We start from the raw sequence: 15,234 nt of genomic DNA on the forward strand, positions 1-15,234 counted from the left end.
GCACCTAAAAGTCCTTTTTCAGGACAGGATCTTAGACTGAGACCAAAGGGTGATACGCTCAGGGCATACATCTGTCCTTCTTGCTTGAAGACAAACTCCCCAAGGAGTACTGCTCTTGTTGTAGCTCCTCTACAGTGCTCCCCAAGATCTGAGTGTGAAGACAGTGACAACGTCAGAGGACAGAGAGCAATTCCTATGGTAGCTCCACTACAATGAACTGGTATGTCACCCTCCCACACAGCATCTCCTACAGTCTCTTCCAGAAGATGGTCTCGTCACGTTAGCTTCCACAGTCAGATGAGCAAGTTCCTTTTCCACCAGCTTAATTTGAATATAACAAATATGATCATGTTAGCTTCCACAGTCAGATTTCTTCAGATGAGCAAGTTCCTTTTCCACCAGCTTAATTTGAATATAACAAATATGACTGCAGTGGTTACAGTCTTCCCTAAAAATGCCTTTGCTAGCAGGCAATTGCCTTCAATTTACACCTTCCTGTTCACGTCCTTTCATTTCCCTCCATCCACAAAAAGGAAGACCAGAAAGAGGCATCTGAGTATTTGTACCAGTACTAGAGAGCAACCTGCTATCCTGACATCACAAGGATAATACACACTGACCAGCCACTCTAATGGTTAAGTTACAGCAAGAAAAAAGAGATTTTAAACTTGGACTTTTGAAATATATAAAAAGACACTTAAAACTCAGATTCTTGAAAATTTAAAACTAGACTAAATGGAATGCTAATCAACATACTGTAAGATACAGCCCCACGCTGGCTTCTGGAAAAATCTACTGCCCTGTCCTGCACAGAGCCCAAGTCTCTCCTAGATGATGCTAAGTTCACTGTGATAGGGATAGCTCATCCCTGCTGCCAACCAAGTGTCCAGGTCCAGCACTCCCCATGCTCCAAACATTTAAAGGAATGCAAGGAGACCAAGGACTCCATTCTGCTCAAAATATATTCCTCCTGGATCTGAGTTGGGCCTGGAAGAGGCATTGCCATGCAGTAATAGCTGGGCAAGTGGCACTGGCTGAAAGTGAACTGGCTCTGCACAAAATAGACTCTGGTGTCCCGGCCATGTCCAACTCTGCCATACCTCTCTGCAGGATTAATCCACAATGTGGATTCATTATACAATTAAGAGTTTACTGTACAGAGCACCTACAGTATTAGCTGTAGCAATCAATGAACATGTTAAGTACTAGAAAGCCCAATTTCCCCACTTTGTAAGTGATGCATTATCACACCTTACAGAGTGATCTGCCCCTTCTACCTGCCCAAGAATATCCATGTTTTCCAAGGTGAACCTGGAACAATTTCTTACACTTTTAATTCACAGTTCATTCAGCCTGGGACAGCTGATGGGACCAATTTGCTCCAGGTTTCTATTTTGAACTTTGCTACTATTATATGCCCTATCAATTTACAGTAACAAGTAGCAGACTTGTTACTGTAACAGCCAGAAGCTAATCCCCACTAGCTGGTCCCTGCAGAAGCACACAGGCAGACATTTTCTCCTGAAGGCTTGTAAAGATGGAACAGATGACAAAGAGAACACGATGCTGGGACTGAGAGGCAGGGCAAATTAAGTTTTTTGCTGAAGATCAAACAGTCTGTGGCAGAGGTAGAAGCTGAACCAAGACAACCTGAGCTCCAGTTACAATAACCCTCCTTTCCCACTCTTCTTGTGTTAAGCTGTTCAGTGGGCTAGTTCTGGGACATCGCCCTCCCATGTGCACTCCTAAAATCCCTTGAAAAATTAACACATGATCCAGATGAGGACATTTGCACAACCACCCATGAGCCATGGCTATCAACAATATCACTCCCAATGTGGAACACCTTTTAGCATCATGTACCAAGGAAGGACCCCTGCGAGAGATGGGAGTGAGGGTCTGGTTTCTGCACGATCTCTGAGACAGCTCAGAGATTGCTCTGCAAGGGATGTGAAGGTACAGAAACAGATGCAGAGAACAGGAAGGCATTCTTGACTCTCAAGATTCCTATTCTCTCCTTCCCTGCTTTTCCTACTTTTGCTTCCTTTCTTCCTCTTTTCTCCCATCCAGGGACCCCAGCCTAGGGATGAGCTAGTTTCACAGCTCAAGCATGCAGATACAAAGACTAGGTTATTTTTTTTCCTTTGGGCAATTAGGCTACGGTGCAGTGCTAGAACCTGATACCCACCTCCGCTGTCAGATCCGCACCTCGACTCAAATTCCAGCAAAAAGAGCAGCAGCACACTGTCACCTTGTGCTACAAATGGAAGGGGAAATCTCTTTGTCCTTATACACACCTCAGAGCAGCTGCTTTTTCTCTGCATGGGCCACATCCTGATAAGCAGTAACAGCAAGATGCAGCTGCCTCTGGAGCTGCTCGAGCGAGACACACACAGGAAAGCACCTCAGCACTACAACACAGATTGGTACTAAGACCTCACACAGACACACAGGCATCAGGCAGCTCCTCTGGTGTCCCCAGACACACAGTGGAGCAGACTGTACTTTCTCTAAACCAGAAGACCAATCTGACATGGAGAGGGTACAGACAACAAACACAGGAGGGGGTTATGCACTGTAGCAGGAGGTTCTGATCTACAGCTGCAAACACGGGGTCACTGCTGTGGTACTTACAGGTGGGCTCCCCGCCTGGGTAGCCCAGATGGTTTCTGATGGCCTCCCATAAATCATAGTCTTCAAAATTGAAAGCAAATTCATCAAAGTCTTCATAGCCGAGTGAGTTGCGAATACAGGTGCTTAACACTACCTCCGGGCTGCTGCCCCCTTCTGATTCCTTTGCTGGCTCCTCTCTCTCTTGAAGGGTTGTCATGCTGTCCTTGTGAAGGTCAGGGGTCAGGTGTCATGAAGGACACGCCTTCAGATGAGGAGCCAGGACGGCCAGGCTGACGTGTGGAAAGCAAGCTGCCCCCCTGGGGGGGCTCACCACAGCCCCGGGGCCAGCCCCAGAGCCGCGCTCCCCTGCTCACGGGGCATGAAGGTGCCGGCTGAGCAGCCCCGAGGACTGACGAGTTCCAGGAAGACTGGCTCCACCCAGGGATGCTTCTGTGGGGGCTGCCCCCCAGCTCCTCCACAGCAGGGTCCTCGCTTTTCCGTGGGGTCTTGTGCCAGCTGCCCAGGGATGCAGCCCGTGGCCCGGGCACAGCCAGGCTGCATGTGCAGCACTGCTTTCCTCCCTCACTCCCCTCTGGTGTCTCCCTCCCTCTCCAGCCTGCAGAGCAACCTATTGAATTCTCCATGTCCTCAGGCCCGGAGCGTGCATTTCCATGACGTCTCTTGTCTCTGTCCTCGTGCCACGCACAGGGGCAGTCCCCTCTGAGGCGCTCCAGAGGAGGCAGCTGCCTCTGCCAGGAGAGCAGAGGAGAGGGGAGGCTCCTCACCTCAGGTTTTCTGCAATAGCAGAGCTGGCAGCGTGTCACACAGAGGGCTGATTGCTGGGAAAGTGTGTCAGGAGAGGAGAGAGCTGGGTCTCAGGGAATTGCTGGGAACCCTGAACTGGAGAGGACAGGGGGCTGGGTGGTGGAGCAGGCATCCATGGGGTAGGTGGGAGTAGAGATGCTGAAAACATAAGGATCAGCACTGTGGACAATACAAAGCTGACAGAGACAAGACACTGCTGGAAAAGAAGGACCTGGGGAACAGGAAGGTGAGGACCAGGTCCTGTGGCAGGCTGAAGAGCATGCCTGAGGCTGCTAGGGGAGAGCAAGAGAAGCACAGGACAAAGGGACACACGCACTGGTAACGCGGGTAGTGTTGTAAAGCCTCACTTTTCATGCCATCCAAGTCAGCAGACGCCAGCATCTGGGCCTCGGCCTCGTCTGTGGGGACGCGCTGGTAGGCCGCGCTCTCCAGGGTGGTCATGCTGCCGATGCACATCCTCTCCTTCAAGTCATAGGTCACCCGCTGTCCACTCGCCACCTGGCCCCAGGCCTTGCGCTTCTCCCACCCGCGCGACAGACGCTCTCGAGGCCCGGGGGGGCTGCAGGAACCAAAGAGACTGACAGTAGTAAGCAGGGCGAATGAGGATGGCCAGTGGCCTCAGGGGCTGGGGTCCCATGGCCCAGACCTGACCAGCAAGCCCCTGAGAAAGAGCAGGGCCAGCAGTCATCTCCTGCAAAACCTGAAGGCTGCTCCTTCTGCTCCTCCTCTTCCCTACCACAGAGTGGGACCAGCTTGTGCCCAGTATCAGGGACCTACCCCTGAGTCAATGGCCTCATGGTCCCCTCCTGGGGCTTCCCAGCTTGCAGCTCAGCAGGACAGCACAAGTTAGCTGGGAGGAAGGGTACTCCAGGTGTGCAGCCCAGTGCCTCTAACCCTGCACTGTGGGGATCCCATGCACCCAGGGAGGTTGCAGGAGTCCCATGGAATCACCATCCCACCAGAGAGCAGCCCTGTTGCTCACAGATGCTCTCCCTCTGGGGCCCCTGTCCCTTCTGACTCATCAGGCAAGTTCAGGCTAATCACAGCCACTGCCCCAGGGGACAGACTCTGTGCAGTGACCTTGAGCCAGCGAGAGCAGCAGGCAGCCTGGCACCGCTCACCTACCTGTGGAGAGAGGCAGGGCCCTTGTCCTGCAGCAGGTCAGCAAAGCGAGGCATGGGGGACAGGATGCCACACTCCTCCTCCACGTGGAACTGCGCGGGAGCCGCAGTGCTGCTGGACTCCTCCTCATCGCTGCCAACGGTGAACTGCAGAGACAACAGTCCTGACAGCAAGAGCTGGGCAGACAGCCTGCACCCCAATCCTTGGCACACAGATGCTCCCCAAAATGGGCCACAATGGCTTTCCCCACATGCCCCATACCCTGGCACTGGTCATATTGAGCCCTCCACTGTACTATAAAACTTAAGAACAGACACACTGATCTTCCCCCATGAGTATTACAGCCCCAAAATGCTCATGCACACCCACCCCTGCATCCACACCAAGCAATGACTTACCTGTCACTGTCCATCTCTACTAGGCAAGGACAAAAACACTCTTCCCACAATACTGCACAGCTACAACTTCTTATCCCTGAGCAGCTTACTTGCTGGCACCCTCCTACCACCTCCCTCCAGACTCCAAGCCCCATCCACATAGGCATGTCCTGGCCTTGCCTTTGGTTTGCTTGGGGACTCCAGCTTAGGGGATGTGTCCTTCCCACGAGCTTCAGCCTCAGATTCTGCAGAGATTTCTTTCCCCTGGACCTCCTCTGCCTCAGATTCTCCTTCTTCCTCTTCTTCTTCCTCTTCTTCCTCCTCTTCTCCTCCCTCCTCGTCCTCTTCCTGGATGGTGGGGGTCACCTCTGAGGGAGGTATTGAGGTTTTCTTCTTTTTCCTTCTCCTTTTTTTCCTCCTGCTGGCACGGGGTGGCCTCTTTTGGAACTTGAGGGCAGAAGGGAGGTGAGTGGAAAGGGGATGATGGATGTGGTGCGAGGTTTGGCGGTGGACTGAGAGAGAAAAAGAGAGTCAGGGGCAGGAAAAGGCTGGGAGGAACCTGCCAGGCGCCCCTCCAGGAAACAGCATGGTCTGAAGATCAAGGGCCAGGAAGGGCAAGGAGAGCCACCAGCCCACAGGGACATAGCAAAGCTCTTTCAGTGATGCAGCAGGCTGTGTCCAGCCTGGGATAGGTGGGGACACAGCCCCTGTGCAATGCCAAACCACCCCAACACAGCTCCACTGCCCTGGGGAAGGCAGCACTCTCCCTGTGCTGCCAAAAGCCATTTGCATGACTGTGCAGAGCTGCAGTGACCTGCCATGGGCAACATCCCCTTCCTAAACATGGGGAAATGTTTCTTGCATCCTCAAACAAGCATAATTTGCGCCCTTTACAAACTTTTTAGGGACATTAGTTAGTGGTTAGGCCATGGCTTAGTGGTGGACTTGGTGTTAGGTTTACAGTTGGACTTGATGATCTTAGAAGACTTTTCCATCCTAAATTAGAATGATTTCTTTTCTGCATAATGTTTATTTGAGTTGAATAGATGTAGCTTATTTATCCCCCAGGCTTTGAAGAAAGTTCCTCCTACACAGCCACAGGAACAACAGTGCAGAAGTAACCTAAGTCCAAATCCCAGGTACTTCGAGGGCATGTGTTGTACCAGCCTCTGAAATGCCAGTTCAGTTAGGAGGCTGTCTTTTAAAAACCAGGGTAAAGAAACAGGGCAGAAGGACTTTTCTTTAAACTAATCTACAAAGAAAAATTCATACAGGCTTGACCTGGGTGTCATGGGAATTACAGAATGAGAAGAAATTAAGGGCACTTCTGAGCCTTCACTCCAAAACAAAGGCAACGCACCAGGCAGGAAAGAGGGTAAGCTCAGCATCCCACTGTGAGAGAAAGAGAAGCCATTGCTGCCAGGGCTAGCTGCAGGCACAAAGCCTCCTACGGACAGTCTGCAGGATGCACAGGTCCTGGGGCTGCACCCGGGGAGGCTGAAATCAAGGGGGCACTGGCCACTTGGCAAGGGGGTGGTGCTCGGCAGCTCTTCCTGAGCAATTGTTTCCAGACAGTTTAAATTTGGTTCCTTCCCACCTTTCCTGTGACATGGCAGCAAAATCTGTTTATAGTGAAAACTACCTTCAAAGGACATTTTCAATGTAGGCTGTAACCTTCTCCCTGGGAGAGCCAGGCAGGTTCATTGTTCTGCTGTCATGTTTCCTTTCCTTTGGTTTCTCAAGTCTTTTCTCCCTTGTTTCCCCCCTTGGGAACAGCAGGGATATTTCACACATCCCCCTGGTTCAGAAGAAACAGCTAGTGGCAAGATTAGAGGAGATTTAGAATGGTCAGATATCTGCACAGTGGAAATAGTTTGGAATAGTTTTTCTCTCAAAAGTGTTTTTTTCTTTGACTTAACTGGGTGTACCCTATTTCATTCACAAGATGTGGAAGACAGACCTTCTTGTCCTGCTGCTCTACTTCCATAGCATGCCACAGGTAGGTCAGGCACGAATTTCTAATATAAGAAGCAAGACCCCAACTATACACATGTTGCTCCTTCAACAGCACAAAGCTGCTGATGAGGACACAGCCCATCTTTCCCTTCTGGCTTGGTCATCTCAGTCCAAGACAGAAATCTTTATGTTTTGGATCAGAAGGAAACTGAAGCCTTGGGCTGCAGAGAAGGGCAGTGATGGTGCGTGATCTGGCACAGAAGAGGGGAACACTGCTCTTCTCTTCACCCCTGCACTCAGCCCTTCTCAGGTCAACTAATCACTTCTCCACAGAGGTGGCCTGGAGGTAGGAAAAACACACCTCTCCAAAACACAAAAGCATTCATACTTCCCTCTTCTTCCTCCTTGTCCTCCTGTGCATCCAGTCCCTTCCCTCCCTCCCTCCCTGCTCCCTTCCCTGAACTGCCTGTCTTTATGGAAAGTTACTGCCAAACTAGTGTCCCAGATGTTTGATTACATTTCTTGGTGAACTTGATACAAGAGATATGAAATAGTAATTTAAATAAGGAGCCGAGAAGGAAGAGCCTACATATTAGGAATTCTTGGCTTTGACTAGAGCAGGAAAAATTTCTAAGCCCAGAGAACATTCACCTCTATGGGCTGGTATGTTATCTTTAAAAGTCTAATGACCTAACCAGATTTTCCAGCTTTATATACAAACTGCATAAAACTTTTGATAACCAGGGTTGATGTAGCCCTAGACAACAGAAAGACATCACGGGTTCAGAGGAAAACAAGCTTGGTTCTGACAAAAGAAAAATAATTCTCCTATTAATAAGGGAAAAAAACGCAACCCCAAACAGTACAAATCTCTAGTTAAAATTTTCCAAAAGCTTCTGCCATGCATGCTCAAGCAGATCATCCATGTCCTCCAAGCCAACCCGCAGACCTGTGCACACAGGCAGAGCTGCTGAGCAGGTAGGTCCTACGGGCACAGGACAGGAATTCAACCACAGCAAAGCTTTCAGCACCTTGCAGCCATGTGCACGAGTGACTGTGAGCCCAGATGGGAAGTGTTATTTGAATGGAGCCTCTGTAGAGAAATGACACAGGCAAAAAAACCAGCAGCTGAGGTGCACTACAGTAATAAACTTTTACCAGCAAGCTTTTATAACAGCCATTGGAAATGAGTGGCCAAGCAGAAAACAGCCTGGTGATGTACTTGGGACATAATGTTCCCAAGGTTGTAGCTCATCAAAGCCAAGCTGGAAAAGAAGCACTATGTGACTGTGGAGAGCCACAGACTGGGAAAATCTCCCAACCACTGCTACGTGTCTGCCACACAAACAGGCTGCTGGACGGGGGCCTCTTCCTGCCCTTCACTGCTGTTACTACAAAGTAACATAACCCACCTACACCAGGCAACAGCTTATGGTCACTCCTGTCAGTACATTCTCATTTAACACCCAAAGTGACTTTGGGCAGACCAGTTGCCTTCATCATGAAAGAGCAGATAGAGGAATAGATACGCTACTCAGATAAATTCAGGTGAGATAACTACAGCACTTTAAATTCACACTCCATTTTTATTTTGCAGTTCCTTTCTTTGATCAGATAAGCCCAGTGGATTCTTGAGTGTTATTTAGAAATACACAGGCATGTCTGACTGGAGCCATCTGCTTTCAGACTGGGGAGGACAGCCTGGCTTCTGGTCACGTTTGGATGTTTCTTGGCAGCCACATGGAAGAAAAATTGCTTTAAAACTGGAAAATCCAACTTAGGGAAGTAGCTGCAGAGGTCTCATAGACTGGTCTAGGAGGTGAAGGAACACCCTGGGCTGAGCTACGGCTGCTGGGTGGGCTGTGCAGTAGCTATGCCTATGGAGACAGAGAAAACAGGAACAGACTGGGAACAGGCCGTGGGCACTGGTGCTAAACTGTGTGTACATAGCACCTTGGGAACGCTCTGGAGGAAGGAAGTGAATGGCAGGCTAATACAATCTGCAGTCCTGGCACAAAGCTGCAGAGCACGTGGGACCGAGCGAGGGCTGGTGGTGAGGTTGGAAGGGGTACAACGTTTCAAAACCTACATACATTCAAAATCTCTCTCACTGTAGCTGCGACTTTGCTTCTCCAGATTGCTTGATGCTGACTTGCTTATCAGGTCCCCAAATCTCTCGATTGACAAAGTCTTATCCAAGTCCTCATCGTCCTCGGCACCAGGAGAGGCTTTCTCTGCGTCATCTCTGCCCTGCACAGAAACCGCCAGGTAAGAATCAAACACGGCAGACCCCTAAAGCCCTCCGGATCCTCCTGCCCTTCCAACAGCAACCGCTTGCTAAGGAGCACCAGGCTCCACACAACAGGCCTGGGGCACAGTGTCTCACACAGAGACACAGCTCTGCTCAAAACCAAGTGTCAGAACAGACCATCAAGCTCCAAGGCACACTCTGCAGACACTAAGGTATCTGCAGGGATACCTTAGCAGTCCTCCACACCTCTCTTGAGTGGCAGGTATCAAGGGAATATGCCAGTGCCTGTTTTTCCCATTAGAGCAAATGCGTAGCTTTTGTTTGGCTGGAATTTCTCTCTCCTCACATTTAACTGCTGCTCTCTGGCCTCCCTTTTGCCCAGTCTGCCATCTCTCTCATTCTTAGACCTCCTCTGTATTTCCTCTTGGGAGACAGCATCCCTGCTCTGGTGAGTTGCCATTGGGTCAGTGGCCACCCTGTGCCTTCCCACCTCCCCTCCCTCCACAAATCTAGAGTCTCCCTGTTCCTCTTGGAAAGCCTTCTTCAGGCTTTTCTGCCCATTTTCCTCCTGTTTCAGGCAATGGGAACCTCTCTGCCTTTTGCTGGTGGAAGTGCCCTGACATGAGCATCACCAGGTGCCCGCTGGCCTTCCTTTCTTTCTTTCTTTCTTTCTGAGCAGCTGCAGCTGGTAAAATTTTCCATCAATATAGCTGAAATGCCAGCGTGGAGCTGTTGTGGACTCCCGTGTTTCCATGGAAACAGGAGGAGGCCCAACTGTGACAAATCTGCTAGGCAGAAAGAGGGAGCAAGGCAGCTTTACTGAGAGATCCCTCTCCTCGCATCCCTGTTCTTAGCTGGGGCCTAGGAGCAGCTTTGTGTCTCTGGGTGCGACTGCTTCTCCTCTCACCTTAGCACAGGTGTCCCAAGCCCAGCCTGAACAGGCACAGTCTGTTTTCAAGCTGCTCAGCTCCTCCTGTCACTTGTGTACCCTACCCAATGGCACGTGAAGGCACAGGGGCCTCACAGAGCAATCTCTGGCCTTTTCTGGGCCACAGTTTGCTGTCTGTGTGGAGAGGATCCGGGCTCATGGGCAGCCCCGGGGCACACTTTGTGCAGACTGTCCCCAGTAAATGCAGGCTGTGTCTCCTACTGCAGCTCGCTGCCAGGACACCAGCCCTGCTCTCAGCCAGCAGGAGCACGGTCCCTGGGGAAGAGACAGCCCTGCTGCTGCTGCTGCTGCTGGATTCCCACCTCACCTGCTGCAAGTCGATGAAGACATCTCCTACGGGAGGGGACTCTCCAGCTGCCATTTTGGTTCAGGACCTAAGGGCCTGGGCAAAATATCAACCCTTCTCTTTCACCGGCAGGCACCCAGCAAACCTGGAGAGTGGCATAACCTGTGGAGAGAGGGCAGGACAAGGGAATGTCGTGGGAGACTGCTGGCCACTGCCCTCAAGCCCCTGGCTCCTGATCCAGAGGTCACCTCACCAGCCCCTGGAGAGCCTCCCTGGCATCACTAGGACAGGCCTGTCCCCAGTAGTGTGCAGGGGCAAGTGGCCCAGCCCACGCTGCTTTGGCCACCAGCTCCAGCTGATCATGGACAGATGGGATCCTGTCCTTCTCTGGAAGGTCAGAGGGGCCAGTGGAGACATCAGCCATATATAGCTCCTGCATGGGCTGTGCAGGAGAAAGAAAAGCTTCCTGCTCAGCCACCTCTACAGCAGCACACCAGTGCAAAGTTGGAGTGTGACTGGCCACCAGGGACAGAAAAAGTCGGAGAGATCAGGTGCTGGGAGTACATGCCAGGAGCAGGCAGCAGAGTGGTCCTGTGGCACCTAGCTTTAACTGGACAGATCCCAAAAAAGGCCAGAAGGAACCACAGAGAGCTGTGCAGACCACAGAGATAGGACAAGGACAGACAGTTCATCATCCAAACGCCACACACAAAACAATACATGTTACAGGCAAAGAGACCAAGGCTGCAGATCTGTGCCCTGTCAGCACTGGCAGGAGTAAGGAACACACAGGTCTCTGAGGACAGCACAAAGGAACAATCTGCTCAATATCCAGCTACAGGTGAGGAAGGCAAAGAGGTGCTACCCTTGACAAGGACTGGGATGCAGACTAACACAGAAACACCTCTGGTCAAACCATCTACAGCAGCAGCACAGCCTAAACAGCATGGGCTGCACCCCAGGAAGAACAGGAGATGGTACAGAGATTGGCACTAGGAAGACACTGATCCCAAAAAACTCATCTGAAGCAGAAGATGTAAGCATATACACAGTGATTTGGGCACAGGGAGAAGCAAAGTGTTCTCAGCTCACAGCACAAGAAAAGCGACATTCGTTAAAACTACAAGGGTAGAATACAAATGAATTCAAAATTGACAAAATGTTTTTTTTCAGTGATGTCATCAAGGAGCAAAACATTGCAATGTCAGAGGATAGCTTGGCCATCTCTCTGGTAATGAGCTGTATTTATGACAAAGAAAATCAAGAGAAATTAACCCCATCTTTCAGAACAAGCTATTCTCCAGCTATGAAAGCTTTCGAGTCAGTATTATAGTCTATGTCCTGGCTATCTGCTGAGGGGTTTCTTACTATCTCATCTGAAGTACCTAGCATGGGACACTGTTCAAGACAGGTGACTAAAACACTAAAGAATGTCTAAGGATGAAAGCAGTAAGGCCACTTCATCATCCCTTCTATCTGAAGATCTCCAGAAGGTCTAGAGTCTGCTTACTCTGCATTCATGAAAAGCTTATTCAAACCAAAAATCCCAGGGTCATCTGTAAGGCAAGATTTTGAGGAGCTAATCTGACCACTGATGAAGGATGTTCCTTTGCTTTACCTTCCTAATTATCAGGAACAAGGCAAAGCATAATGGAAGAAACCCCTGAAACACCTTCATTGGACTCATCACTAATTTCATCCTCAGTGAGACCTCAACAGCTCAAGAGAAATAGGCTGCAAAGACAGACATCTAAATAGCAAATGAAACATCCAGGCCATCCTTTTAGTAGGAGACATGATAGAGAAAAGGTTAATATGTGTCTTTTTAACTTTTTTTTTATTTAATTCAATAAAAGGGTATAATTCCATGAAAACAAGCAGCAGTACTTTTGGAACTGAAGGCAGGGAACATTTTATTCCTGTGGGAAGAGCTGGCAGGGGGAGCCTCACTTTGCAGGGCTATGGCATCACCATGCCCAAAGAAAGGACTGGACATTTTTAAGGAGCAGAACATTCACAGCTACAGAGTGACAGTAAAAACATGTTGCAAGGACTATAACTTAAGGAGTAAAAAAATAATGGAGCTTTGGACAGCAGCTCCTGTAGACGCAGAATGGTAAAGGTAATTTAACAAAAGAAATGCTACTGCTGAGCTTCACCTCTGTGCCACTAACATGCCTTGTGGGGCCTTTGAAGTAAACTAAAACTATCAGCAGGGCTGTGAAGCAATGTGCTTTGTTTCAGGGCAACCTTAGGGATGTCTGAAGAAAAGCAGAGGCTCCAGGGGCATTTTGTGCTCTGGGAGGGAGGAAACCCACATCCTGGAGAACTTCTGGGTGCAGCATATTCTGCTGGCACCAGCTTTCTAAGATGTTATACTGAGTTTAAAACTACAGCCCAACTGCCTAAACAAAGTGAAAAGGGAGGGAAAATCCAGCACCTAGTCTTTCTTTACCCATCACAGCAGCACATTCAGAATTATGCTGAAGCCATCACTCTAATGAGGCTGAACAGCTAAAACCCAGACAGTTTTAGTAACAGTAAGAGAGCCCTGGGGATGCGCTTTGAAATTTCAGAGGGACTGGGAGATACCCACGGCGTTTCCATCAATGAAAGCAGGATGTGATGTGTGGGCACCTCAAGCCGGTAGGACTTGGGACCCAGCTGTTGGAAGGCTCTGATGCTTTGGGGACATCTCATCTCGATGCTTTGGGGACCTCATCCTCTGATGCTCTGGGGACCTCTCATCCTCACCTGCTCTCCTGAGAGAGGAGGTGAAGATGAGAGGTGTGTTCTCCTATTCTAACCGGACCGGCTCTCCCGTTCCTAAGGCATGGAGAGCCCTGAAAGCACGGCTGCTTCCCTTCGGCACATTCACGGCCGTCCACGGCCACTAGAGGCCACTTGCCCCTTACTTTGTGCCACCTCTGGAGGAAGGTGGGATGGAAACCTACGGGATCCTGCCTGGCGTTTCTACCACCCTCAACAGATGGAGTTCGGAGAGGAGCAACATTTTGCCAGTGGGCCAGAGGGATTGATTTATAAGGAAAGGTTAGGAGCTAATTTTATCTAGCACAATATGGGATGACTAAGATGGGGATGGAACAAACCAGCAGTCTGGAAAGATCTCAAGGGTGTAAAACACAACTAAAGATTTTTTTTTTGGTCAGGCAGCCCTTCATAAAGAGACTTAAGGATAGGTTAAAATTTAAAATAGAAACTTAAAAGGAGTATCAGGGAGAATTCTACTAATAAGCATCATGCTGAAGTGCCCAGCCTTCCCATTTTATCTGGTGCTCTTCTTGTGGCAACCCATCACTGCCTGGGTTGCCACAAGAAGAGCACAAGATAAAATGGGAAACTAAAAAAACAAACACCACTAAAGAAAAGCAAGTGACTGATACCTTCATCCTACTGTATCTCCTGGTTATGGGGAGTACGTGATTCAGCATTCCCGCTAGAAGTAATTTTCAGTAATAGAAGCGTCATGCCAGCAGGCCAGATTCGAAGGGAGGCCAGAAAAATCCACAGCCTGCCAACCTGTGTGCACTCACACATCCCCACTCTCTCCACAAGCACATCAGTAAACAGAACTGGCTCACACAAATCACCATACCCTGTACTGACCATTGTACTGACCATCCAGGCTAAGGGATTCTGGAGGAAAGTGAGCAGGCATGTCCCTGCAATGCTGGCAGCTACAGCATCTCCCACATGTTGCTCACAGGGACTCCAGCGGGGCTCCCCCTCATCCCCAAAGGCTGCTTCACAGCGCCAGTGCTTCCCTGTTTTGCTGAGAAAAACGCAATTTGGCACATCTTTGAGGGCCGAGCGAGCAGTTCACGCTGTCCCTTTGCAATAAGGATGAGTCAGTAACGCTACAGGCAGGCTGCCCCAGCTCCGTGGGCAAAGGGCTGCACGGAGACACCACCAGGGCCCACATCCATCTCCACAGCTCTTCCTTAATCCCTCGGCCACTGCCTGAGAATAATTTAGCTGTGGAGTGTCTAGACTAGGAGTGGATGTTAAGATAGGGATAAAGCCACAGAGGCAAAGCTGGTTTGAGGACAGGGGAGAAGGGACTCTGGCTGATAGACACAGACGGGAAGAGCTCACAAAGGAGAAGGATTAGAGGACTTGGAAGATTTTGCTGGGAAGAAATACTGATGTGCATGCCCACGGAGAAAAGGAGCAGGAGGGGTGCTGCTGCATACATCAAAGCATTTGGATGCTACTGTGACACTCACAGCCTCAAAGCCAAACAAAACAGGAGTGGGCTGCGCTGCCCCTACCTCTCCTCTGTCATGGCCGAAGAGCAAGACACACACACCAGAATGAAAAGGAAACATGTAAGACAGTAAACACACAAAGTTTTGGGGCATGAAGGTTTTAACCTGTGGATCTCTCTCCCACATGGCTATGTTGAAATTTGTATTATTACACAAACACTTTAGAAGGCTTAAATATTTCAGTGAATCCTATACTGCACTGAACTACCCTGCATGAACCATCACAGCCGTTCACGCCTGAAGCACCGTCTGTTCCGTGACTCTCCCTCACAACAGGCCCTTCATGGGGTACCAGACGGGACGGAGCCTGCACGGTCCACAGACACATGAACGAACACACGGAACAAAATTCACTCCAGAACCAAGTGCCAACACCAGACAGTAACAGTAAGCCACCCCTCCACTGGACATACGGACGGCTCTGACAGACACACGCACAGTCGGGGAAGGAAAGGGACACAGACAGCCACCGGGGTCACCGCACCACGTCCGTGCCGTGCCGTGCCGTGCCAGCCCGCACGGTGCGGAGCGCGGGACTGCTCCAAGCCGCGCCGCATCAGCCCCCA

General features: G+C 50.2%; 1 protein-coding gene across 2 annotated transcripts in view; it reads right to left on the reverse strand.

Moving 5' to 3' along the window:
• The window catches only part of SLC4A3 (solute carrier family 4 member 3), a 33,910-nt gene that overhangs the window by 18,390 nt on the left and 286 nt on the right, over positions 1 to 15,234 (reverse strand). For both annotated transcript variants that reach the window (XM_039712660.1, XM_039712566.1), the window contains exons 2-6: positions 10,401 to 10,541; positions 8,987 to 9,143; positions 5,118 to 5,449; positions 4,564 to 4,706; positions 3,786 to 3,997 (exon numbers count right to left, since the gene is read on the reverse strand). In XM_039712660.1, coding sequence (XP_039568594.1) covers positions 3,786 to 3,997; positions 4,564 to 4,706; positions 5,118 to 5,449; positions 8,987 to 9,143; positions 10,401 to 10,454 — 898 coding nt within the window. In that variant the 5' untranslated portion in view covers positions 10,455 to 10,541. The remainder of the gene's footprint in view (positions 1 to 3,785; positions 3,998 to 4,563; positions 4,707 to 5,117; positions 5,450 to 8,986; positions 9,144 to 10,400; positions 10,542 to 15,234) is intronic.

This window comes from Passer montanus, unplaced genomic scaffold, assembly GCF_014805655.1.
Source record: "Passer montanus isolate IOZ18808 unplaced genomic scaffold, ASM1480565v1 scaffold1, whole genome shotgun sequence".
NCBI lineage: Eukaryota > Metazoa > Chordata > Aves > Passeriformes > Passeridae > Passer > Passer montanus.